This window comes from Opisthorchis viverrini, assembly GCF_000715545.1.
Source record: "Opisthorchis viverrini unplaced genomic scaffold opera_v5_63, whole genome shotgun sequence".
Lineage (NCBI taxonomy): Eukaryota > Metazoa > Platyhelminthes > Trematoda > Opisthorchiida > Opisthorchiidae > Opisthorchis > Opisthorchis viverrini.
The window spans coordinates 222,370-234,177 of NW_008751719.1; the positions used below are offsets into that span (position 1 = coordinate 222,370).

At 45.2% G+C, this 11,808-nt stretch overlaps 1 protein-coding gene across 1 annotated transcript in view; it reads right to left on the minus strand.

Annotated features, from left to right (window-relative positions):
- Positions 1-5,532: 5,532 nt before the first annotated feature.
- T265_13395 (hypothetical protein) overlaps positions 5,533-11,808 on the minus strand; it is a gene marked incomplete at both ends in the record, with an annotated part of 9,500 nt that continues 3,224 nt past the window's right edge. Inside the window, 7 exon segments of the mRNA XM_009168703.1 lie at positions 5,533-5,971; positions 7,723-7,850; positions 7,888-7,983; positions 8,516-8,636; positions 8,677-8,819; positions 8,858-9,177; positions 9,186-9,309. Coding sequence (XP_009166967.1) covers positions 5,863-5,971; positions 7,723-7,850; positions 7,888-7,983; positions 8,516-8,636; positions 8,677-8,819; positions 8,858-9,177; positions 9,186-9,309 — 1,041 coding nt within the window.

Genomic DNA, 11,808 nt, shown 5'->3' on the forward strand with positions numbered 1-11,808 from the left:
CAGTTGAGAACACAAATGCAACTGAATTCTGTATCACACTTGGTCAAGATAGCTTAATCAGGCCAAACTAACTGGAGGTACTAAAAAGTTCCCTCTCATATTCCAAGTTGAAAAAGACCAGAAGTACGGTCAAATAGAGCAACGCACGGAAAAAGTCCACAAAAGGATTTACTGTACTGAAATTCTGGAGGTATTGTATAAAATCGGTCCTCTAGTTGCCGTTTGTACATGCCTTTAAACAAACTTGTGAAAAATTACTTAATACGGACTGAGAGAACAGTTCTAATGCGGACACTGAAATAGGTATCTAAAATCATCACAGTCAGCAGAGCAAAGTTATTAGTAAGTTCTACTGCACAACATCTACTATACTGAGACCTACCCCTAGATCCGAAAAATATCTCCAGAATCATAACTAGATAGGGGATTTTGCAATCAATGAACCCTAAAAATTCAAGGCCAGTTTCCTCCTGAACTCAGGTTTTTAAGCATTTACATCTTTTCAGATTCTGACGTCCACTTGTCCCGTTTACTGAAAACAGGATAGTCAACATTAATCCCACGGCTTGGTCTTAAATGCTAATACGTTCAGATTTTTTTGGGACGGGTAACTGTGGACATGTTAACTCAACAACAAATCAGTTTTTGTGTCAACCATTTGTCTATGAGCCATGCTACTAAGGTCGCACAACTCCACATATGATTCTTTGTTGATGCTTGTGTCCGCCCCTTGAATCGCGACTATGTTTAATATGATGCACACATTACATAGCATGATAGGTGCTTCCAGACTGCTTTTCTGTAATAATTACGGCAATTACTTGGATTGTCTCCTCTTAATAGTCTTTATTTTCTCAGGAACCTGTTCATTCTCTGCATCAGCTACCCCACTTTTTTCCTAGATCTGTTCAGTTAGATGTGACAAACAGTTACCTCAGAGACAGATAGCCACGATGACTGTTCACATCTATCCAAATCGAAACGGCTTGTGTTGTATGCTACAGCTCGGCTGAGTTGCTCTGGAAATGGACCTGTAGGTCCTACTACCACATGGTTTACTAAAATCCAATTACCCATGTCATTAATGATGTCTCAAGTGGCTACTGTTCAAACTACGGATTTCCTTAACCACCTCTATTCTAAATTTGGTTCTGCATTGGTCGGAAAACTACCGACAGTGTGGTACCTATCATAATTCTGCGGATTCTACAGAGGCCCCAATGTGTTATTCGGCAGAAGGTCCCTACAACAGAATTCAAGTTTTATTTAAAAGTGTACCTCAGATGAATCAGGTTTCGCATCCGTCGTTCCCATCAAGTCTGACAAAAGAGAATTCTAGTATGGAAAAAGGATATACTTGTGCCTAACAAGGTTAATTCTGACCGGTAGCTAAATCGCTACTCCTAAACTCTAAACTTCCTGCAGCTCAAAATGAATAGTTTTCTTTTCTGGATCCTCACTCTTTCCGATATGATTTAATTTTGCTTCTAACACTNCGATATGATTAAATTTGCTTCTAACACTTCTGTTTTCTTGAATAGAGCAGAAGTATTTGGGGTTGAAAAGCAAGGCTATTCCTGAATTGCCTTTGCGCAGTTGCACAACTCATTTGCAAGCGTGTGCTACCTTCCGCGTACTTTCGCAGTGCAAGTAAATGAGCAGTGGTGTGACACCAAATAATGAGTTGAACCGCACTAGATTATGTCTATCGCAGTCAATGTTGAATGGAACACCCTTGTCTGGACATCTTTTGATAGGCTGCGCTGAATGTAGATACATATGTAGCAGTGCCTACCACGAAAAGCAGAATTTCATTTCAACTCACTAAGGAGACTGGAAGCTAGGATGATAATAAAAGCACAATCAATAACATCACAGCTCAACCGGTTTATGATCGTCCAGCTATAGCACCCTTTCGGTGCCTAGCCGCCATGCCACAAGGAGGCAGGAGGGCTGGGATACTGCCAGGTCGCCCAAGCCTAGACAGGGGAATTCGAGTGGCAGAGGTTGGGTTCGAACCACGGACCTTCCGGTCAGTAAATTCGCGCTCTAACCACTTGGTCCATCTCGCCCCCACTGGTTTATGAGAGACATTAACTGAAGATGCACATAAGTACACGACTGGCTACTTGCGTTTGCAGGTACACGATTGCCTACGGGTTTGCTAACTAATAAGGATAATGTATTCCATAATAATGATGGTGACTGGGTTCCAATAATAAGCGCACTTGGAGTTAATCCAAGGAAAGCTGATGCGCAGACAAAGCTTGGTCAAATGCCCTTGTGAACCAGCCCATCACTCTCTACTGGCTTCAGGCTATGCACCTTTGCTGGCCCAGAGTCTGCTGCGGCAAGATGCGCAGGGGTTGGCATCGGCCGAGTGGAAGTATCCTTCTTCGACTGGATACCTGTTGATAGTCGCCTCTGTGCAGTTCGTCTGGCAACTTCTGTGACGCGGTCCCAAAGCGGAAGAGTCGGCGGTAGGGCCAGTTTTCAAAAAATGAGCTCGTAGTGAGTGTGCTAACCACAAGGTAATCAGCTTGACCCCGATTGTAACGAGACTTTTGGCGTCAGTGGTGCTTCGTCGCCTTAAGGTGCCTCGTGAGACAGTGACTCGAGAGCAGCAAGCGGAATTCCGGCATGGTAGGCGTTGCTAGGACAACGCCATACGTACAAGCGACCTACGATTCTAGTGTTCCTAAATTTCAAAGATGCATTCGACTCGGTTGACAGGTCTTGATACGTGTTCCCACCGAGGAATGCCCCTGAAGTTCGTTAACATAATAAGCTCTTTGTATTCCCAGAATGCTGGACATGTGAGAGTATACGGCGAGCTCTCCAAAAGCTTCCGTATACAAAGTGGTGTCTGTCAGAAATGCTTATTCTCCCCATTCCTTTTTAACTTTGTGATCGATGGAATCATGGGACGGACGTTGGAAGGTCTCCAGAAACCCCGGTGTTCAAATAACCAGTGATGAAAACCTTGTCGACCTGGAATATGCAGACGACATCGTTCTCATGTTCGAAGGGGAGAAGGCGCAAGTATTCTTGGATGAACTGACCAAATTCATCCCGTCCTTTGATATGAACCTTGCACCCACAAAGTATAAGATCATACTCCTGGATATGCAGTCACCGAACATACCACTTACAATCCAGGGGAAAGCACTCGAAGTTGTGGAGTTTTACGTATCATGGGAGTTTTATTAGTTCTGATTGTAGCGTAAGAGATGAGATCAATGCAAGAATCTGCAAGGTTCGGGTCGCGTTTGCTAATTTGAGACATCTATGGGGCCAAAGTGGTGTATCCCTGAATGTCAAGGGACGTATGTATCAAGCTACAGTACAGGCTGTTTTGTTGTATGGCTGTGAGACTTGGTCTATTCGAGCAGCGGAAATGAGACGTCTTCAGGTGTTCGGCAATCGTTTGTCTTAGAACCATAGCTCGTGTGGATTGGTGTCGGCGTACCCCTAGAGAGGCAGTTAGGAAGCTAGTTTTCGGTTGTGCAACGGCACTTCCATTGAAGAATGTGTCCATCACCAGAAGCTGCGTGAGTTGGGACACGTGTTACATATGCCAAATCATCGTTTGCCAAAGAGTGCTGTTTTCCATGCCCAATTTAGGCGGAAGCAGAAAGGCGGCAAACGCCTGACCTGGCAGAGGAGCATGAAGGACATCACGAAAATTCAGGATGTCGTCGGTGCAACTCGCATTCCAGGATGGGGACCGCGCGATCTCCACTGTGCCTAGTTGGAGACGCTGCAAGATATGGATGCCAACTGATATCAGTGGCGATCTTGTCGACAGTTTCTATTCAGATTGCCTGAATGAGTGGTTGGAGGTGTATGCACCCCGGAATGATTATAGTGAGCTAGCACCAAGTCCCTTCCCCGTCCAGCTTTATTCTTTTCGTCACAATAGGGTTTTCAAACAAATCATGGTTATACGTTGAACAGTGATGTCAAGCTGTCGATGACGATGATGATAATTCGAAGTGGCGGATGTGTGGAAAAAGACAATATCAATTGGAAGGAGAGAATGAAGGATATTATAAAAAGTTTCGTCATCGTTTGTGCTACGCTGACTCCAAAATGGGGTCCACGGGACCCCCTGTGCCTGGCTGGAGACAACGAAACAAACTGCCGCTAGCCGATGTCGGTGGTGTTCAAGCTGTCAGTCTGCACTCACATTTTCTGAGTGAATGTTGGGGATACGAGCACCTTAATTGTTTATGGTAGGCTAGCACTAGCCCAAACCCATTCCATTTTTTATATCCAGTATGGTGCCTTACTCAAATAAATTCGAATTTCTGCGGCACCGAAGTACTAGTGTTCTTATTTCCATTTTGAAATCAATGATAATCACGATCTAGAAAGCCTGGAAATCGGGTTGATGCTTAAGCATTAGCTGACCCGTTCTTCGACAAACTTCAACCCATCCAGCTCACAGACGAAAGCGTGGTTCCTGATGCATCAGACGATGACGACAGCATCCAGTTAGATGAGGAAACGGCATCAGTGTCCGATGGGTGTGCACCGGTTTGCACATGTCTATCCTTCAGTATATGAGAGAGCTGTTGAGTGATGCGTGGACATATGATCAGAGTTGTGTACTTGCCTTCACAAGGCGGATCTGTCTGGCCGCATGTACACAATACATCGTTTCCTTATATACATGTTACGTACGAGTTACTTACAATACTGTTAAATAAAGTGACTGTCAAAATACCATCTTCGGGCAGGGCATGCTTCAGAACTTGTCCTCTGCAACCCAACGAAGACCACTGTGCGTTACGGAGCTTTAGAAACCCTAGTAGTAGTATAACCTCTGACAAAGTACATCTGATGAGGTCAGTGCATGAATATCGAAGACACGAATAAAGTTTGCCAATCTTCGTCACTGGTCGCACCGAAAAGGCATATCACTGGGTCGCAAGAATCGCGTTGTTACGCGGTTGCGAAACACAGTCCTCAAGTAGACGATCTGATACGTCTTCAGGTTTCCAACTGCCGGTATCTCAGGAGCGTTGACAAGTTCCAGAAAAATAGAAAATGACAATAACGTCGCTGTCTCTACTGATGAAGCAGAAAACCAACTACACTCAGGTGTTACACTGCAATCTCAGCACGGCAGTCAACGTGTAATGCCAATGAGTTGTAGAAACCACGCAACTCGAGTCCGGCGTGTCCTTCTGTCGTGAACTAACAAGTGGTTACATCAATGAAGAGTGTTCAGAATAAAAGCCAGCCAGTATACTGGTTTAAACGCGATGATCGGTGAATCCCGCTATGGTACAAAGCTTTTACTCACTTACACAGATACAAGTGACTAGCTATGTAACAGCAACAGTACGCTCTTCGTACAAAAGCGCTAGTATTTCATGGCTATTAAGCGGTCAATCAATGATGGAGGGATATCACCGAAGAATGTGGCCCACCTACTAGTGATCCAAAAGAAACTGAACAACATAAGTGGTTATGCACTCCGTGCCACTGTAATGTTGTGATAGTAAGTAATGCGACACAACTAAAGACGTTTTACTTATCCATTGTGCGGTAGCTCTATCCAACACATGGTCTCCTGAGTGACTGTGTACCTTACCTCAATAAGGCTGAAGTACGCACAAACATGTAAAGCATGATACTGGGTTGAAGGAATGTTCATTGTTTGTCTTGGAAAAAGCTGGATACAAATTGCTAAAACCATCGGAAAGACAAGGAAACAAGTGGTTACATGAGCGAACAAAGTATCACAGGAATGAATAAGCTCGTATTGTGCACAGACGAAGATCATATGAGGCCTTTACTTCAGCAGTGGTTCCTCTGAATTGGTGCGTTTCCATCGGTGGTTAGCGTGCAAAATCAGCGCTCAAAAGATGCTAAAACCTCCAGTACATTATCCAAAGATGGGCGTGCCTGAGGATCCACAGAAAGCATTGATTTGATCAGGTGCAACATACCAGGAGGAGTGCTACGGAAGATGTAAAAGACAAGAAACTGTATCAACCAATGCCAGAAGTCGACATTAGTGCTTAGTAATTATACAGGTAATTAGCCACATTTATCACAGCTGCTACAAAGTTATATTACGCCTTATCCGTTCCTTTTAAAAAAAACCTGGGGGCTTGGAGTCAGCTGAACTTCCGAAGGTCTCCACACAGTTAAGGAAAAAGCTGTATTTTTAAGACCCAAGAATTCCATAATGGCAACGTGGTTATTATGAACACCACGACCTGTTGTGGAGGATATGCATCCCAATCACTGATCAGCAGTCGGTCAGTCGTCTGGAAGCATGCACTTAGGGACAAAATTACACGATGCAAACCTATACTGGCGTAACGGTGGATAATACTGATGAGGTATGCGAGTAGTATGTTTTCTCGTAAATCCGCTTCGCGTCTCTTGAAAAGTGAGATATATTACGGAATTTGTGAAATCGCTTTGTAGCATTCGTTTACATTTGAGTGATAGTCAATGAGTAGCTAGGAAAGTTCAGGAAAACGGATATTCAGTTTTTATGAACAAGATGCATATGAGAGTTTTGTTTCACTGTCCAATAGTCTGTAAGTGCTCAATTGGTGTTTTCTAATAAACAACTCCGCGGCGAAGGCCTTCTTCCTTTCACTGGTAGAAAACATCGGTGGAACCATGCAAGATAAAGACGAGACCTCCATTTGCGGGGACCGAATAAGCAGGGAACAAGTACATGGTTCAAAGATCAATCAAACCTATCAATTTATCACATATACACAGAGTGCCATAAGCACATTGGTTCCAGCTGCTACAGTTTCGTTCACCGAAAAACGGGAAAGTGGAACATACAACCATGCCTTGGAGGCAAAGGGATGCTCAGTTTGTTCAGAAATTGGGTAGCTACGCATTGAAGGCGATAGATTTGATGCACGAGCGCCACTGAGTACACGATTGGGTCAGTTTCGCCGATGTCATTAACCACTTGTGATTTGAGTCTCAGGGTCCCCATCCAGGGAGGCGGCAGTTGCCCACCTGACTAAGTTTACTGGTTAGTGTTTAGCACTTCGTTCCAGGTCATATAGGGTCCACCTCTCGGTTGCATCCACTCACCACAGGGCTGGGAGAAAAGAGCTCCATGAGGCAGACGGTCTTCTGGCATGCGGAGTACATGTCCCAACCAGCGCAACCTGCGAAGCGTGAGTAATTCATGTATCGCGGGAGAGTTTTCCCTTCCTAGACCATCTGGCATACCTCAGCATTACTAGTCCGAAGTTCCTACCATACCTGACCAATGCTTCGGGGACACCGGTGATCATACACTGACATCTTCCGCATGTCCTCTGCGCGCAGGGGCCATGTCTCCGATCCACAAAGCAGTATGGATCGCACCACCGCAGTGCAAACTCTTCCCTTGACAGACAAGCTCGCGTCACGTCGGCGCTAGGGGGGACAGAGGTTGGCAAAAACTGCCCTGGTTTTTCTGATTCCAGAAATAATCTCATCTCCAGACAGTCCACCGGAACATACAACAGCCCAGGTAAACAAATTTATCTACCACGTCGATCGGCTCACCTGGAAGTATGAGGTGTGGGTTTGATCCCACCAAGTCTCGTACCAGCATTTTACACTTTGCAAGTGTGAAGAGCATGCCAAACCGTGAGGCTGAGTTATTTAGGTTATATTAAATCGTTTGTATTCGGGGAATGTCTGAACCAATGATAAAACAAGCAAACTGAGATACAAACGTACTCTGATGTCTCTGTCGGGAAGTGAATCTTTGCTGACCACACAGCTAGAGCGACGCTGTCACCCTTTGCATGAACACGATCCATAGGCGATTCGAGAAACAGCAGAGCATACAACAGGCAACCGAGCGACTGCAACTACGAATGAGTGTAGGAAGCTTCATAATACCCATAAATCCGCTTTCTCCGTAATATTCTCGCCAACTTTGGGTTGAAACAACTCTGGAGCTCGGTAAGCCATTGAACAATGTTCCGCAGCAAATTCCTGTTATAAAATGGTGAAAGGAAGATGAGCTACCTTCCAAATTTCTACATCGCGGTAGGTTGGCAGCTCAATCACAGCCGGTGTACATGAACCGAAATCCATTCGTACCAGCTACACTTTGCAAGTGTGAAGAGCATGCCAAACCGTGAGGCTGAGTTATTTAGGTTATATTAAATCGTTTGTATTCGGGGAATGTCTGAACCAATGATAAAACAAGCAAACTGAGATACAAACGTACTCTGATGTCTCTGTCGGGAAGTGAATCTTTGCTGACCACACAGCTAGAGCGACGCTGTCACCCTTTGCATGAACACGATCCATAGGCGATTCGAGAAACAGCAGAGCATACAACAGGCAACCGAGCGACTGCAACTACGAATGAGTGTAGGAAGCTTCATAATACCCATAAATCCGCTTTCTCCGTAATATTCTCGCCAACTTTGGGTTGAAACAACTCTGGAGCTCGGTAAGCCATTGAACAATGTTCCGCAGCAAATTCCTGTTATAAAATGGTGAAAGGAAGATGAGCTACCTTCCAAATTTCTACATCGCGGTAGGTTGGCAGCTCAATCACAGCCGGTGTACATGAACCGAAATCCATTAGCATGGGGCACCAGTCGTCCTGCAACAACACATTTCCGGGTTTAATGTCTCTGAATAAGATATGAAATTGTGTTAAAGGCAAACGACTACCTATGTGACATAGGAACGTCCAAAGACAATAGAACCAGCAGAGCGTTACACAATCCAACGCAAACTTTTGCAGCCAAGTGACTCGATAAGCCGCCAACACCACGCTTTTTTCTGATATCCAACTCACGTAGGAGAGAACCACGCTGTAATATGTATCACGACTATTTGTGATTGCACGAACCTTACAGTAGTCAAGTACCATAAATACTTCCGAAATTGCGCCTTGAGGATGATTGCGTAGCGGATACGTTCCTGTACCCACACAAGGCAGGATATTCGGGTGAGAGGGAAGGGACAAATGCAGACGTGCCTCGCTCAGAGCCTTTGATTCATCCGATTTGGAATGGCATCTTATCCGTTTCAGAACGAGCAAATTACGCCTGTCACTTGCTGGTGATATAAGTTCGATTGTACTGAAACCACTTAATGGCGCACAGAGAATTTGATCCAACGTGGAAATGAAATTCCTACCCTTGGTCCAAAATATCACGTACGTAGAAACTAATCACAATGCCCTGCTGGTTCTTCACATTTATCTTTTCTGAACAACCACACAAGCATCCAAACATCTTTGCGATTTGAAGGCAGCGGTTTGGTGTACGGAGGGTTGATTACGTCATGTGTGTAAGTGTCCTGAAATAGAAAACGTGTACATAAGCTCAAATTTCATCCTTCCAACAAACAACATAAGTGATGATATGGCCATAGAAATTCCCAGGCTAAATATGATTAGACAGGAGAGCAAACTGTAGGAAGAGGCTCGACAAGCTTACGTCAACCGCCTCTAGTGGAAAAAAGCATGGGTGATTTCTACATATAACACGTTCCATATAATGGGCACGACTAATGGAGTGCGTAGGCAAAGCAGGTGAAGATATCACAACCAGCCATTCTACCGTGTGTAAAGTTATACGAGCCCTTACAAGACATGGTAGGGTTGAAACCATTAGCATGATCAATGATAGCAGCATCGGTATAGTAAACCGATGCTTCACTGCCAGGAAACAATTTATGAAAAGAAAGCCCTATAATGAGAAGAAAAATAGCCCAGCGTTAGTGTCACGCAAACAACGCAGGCGTCTCCATTTCCAACATTCAGCCAGACTGATAGTATGAACCCTGCTGAGGCCGGCTAGCCATCATGATAAGCAAAAAAACATCGTTTGGTTATGACACCCTCCCGGTGCCAAGCTGCCATGTCATCCGAAGGTATCACGATGGCTGAGATATTGCCAGGTTTTCCAAGCTCAGATAGGAGCAGTGGAGATGCAGAAGCCGGGTTCGAACCGCAGACCTTTCGGTTATTAGGTTCGAGTCTTAACCACCGAGACACCTCCAGACGTCATATATTCCAGTGTGTCAAATCAAGCACAAGGATGGGCATACAGGCCCAAACCCGGAATGCCGAATGAACCGACGACATTGTACAACCCTCGCTCTCTTTTGCAAAGGCACATTATACCTACCTCTAGATTTCAGCCACTCCGAATTCGGCATGTCGTCACCTTGTCAGGGTGTTTGGACCTCAGTGCTGCAATGAATTTGTGGACTGCATTGGCTAGAACTCAGCTTCTCAAGGTTTAGCCATGGCATGGAGGCCCGAGTCCTCGTGGTACGAGTAATTGTGTTACGAGACGCCCCAGAGGGGAAGTTGCACTGTATGGAGACAATAAACTGCTTGATTCAGGCGACCAGCATGTCCACATATATGGAAGTAGCGATGCTCCCTTTTCCGAGAAAGGACGGATTAGAATAATTCGGTCCTAAAACAGCACACTCCGATCATCCAGCGGTTTGGTCATAACCACCGGCACATCATTCAATACGGTCAACACACTTTGAAATTAAACAGTCTGGCTCTACTGAGAATGTATATCAGCAGTCGGACAATTACACCCAACTCCCTCGGGCCAGGCCTGTTCCCTGCAGCCATGCAGGCCATTTGATCTGGCAGGGGTCCCCCAATAAAAATATGACTGTTGCGTTGCTCTTCAGACTTTTGAGTCAGGGGCTAAAGCTAGGGTCCATCGCCTTCACTTCTTCATACCTTCCTCTGTAGTTCGGGCTTTTGAGTCAAAAGCTCAATTTGGGATACCTCAACCAAATCCCCATCTTCGGCTTTTGCAGCCGGGAAATATCATTCACTTTTGCAGCTCTTCGCTCAACAGCCTTCTCCCACTGCCCCACCCTACCCATCGAACAATGCACTGCGATGAACAAAATCTGCCAGCCACCCCCATGTATTTATCACTCCGTCTAAAGTATCATTCAAAAATTTGAAAAATCCCTTCCTAACCTTCAAATATCCTATTTTTGTTGCATCTCCCAATGTCCTTAGTCTCTGTCAAATCGGAAAAAAAGCATCTTTTGTTAAGACCTTCCTTTCTATCGATATATGTTGTCTCCGGAACACCCACACAAGACCCCAATTCGGTTGTACACCTCAAACCGCTTCGGACGAGCTCAGGTGTTCCAAATTTAACTCTTCGGGTATCTGGTAATTCTGAAGCAATGGCTAGAGGTGTGGGATTTGCGCTCAGCTTCAAGGCTGAGAGCACTGTACTTGACTGAATCCAAGTCTACCGTAGTCTTTGCCCTGTATGGTTGTCTGGTTTAATAAAGATCAATGCAGATCGAGGCGGCAAATGGTGCCTCTTTGACATATCAGCATGCGTTCCGACAGAGTGCAGCTCAGAGTATGGAAAGAAACGGGTTTCATCGACACCTGTTGCGACTGCTTCGGTAAGCAAGAACGGATATGGTAATCATTGTGAGCGATATAAGCATACAGACTGTACGACTAAGCCGGGAAGAGCACGGTTAGGTGGTAGATTAGGGGGCCGATGCTCAGGATACGCATAATGCGGAGCAACTGCTTCAGTTGCCTACTGACCGTCAGTATCTGTCCACTACGAACTTCCCAAACAAACGGCCACATCTAACCATTTGGCGGCCAATACCACAGGACAGCCATGGACTTAATTGGGAGTCGGTTACTGATGGAGAGCTTCAATTGAAGACTGCTGTTTCTTCCGAGGTACGCGACTGGACTCCGATCATGCCATTGTACAGGCCTAGTTATCACCTTGCTTCCGTCAGCATCACGCATAGCAAAACAGAGCGGTTCCATTA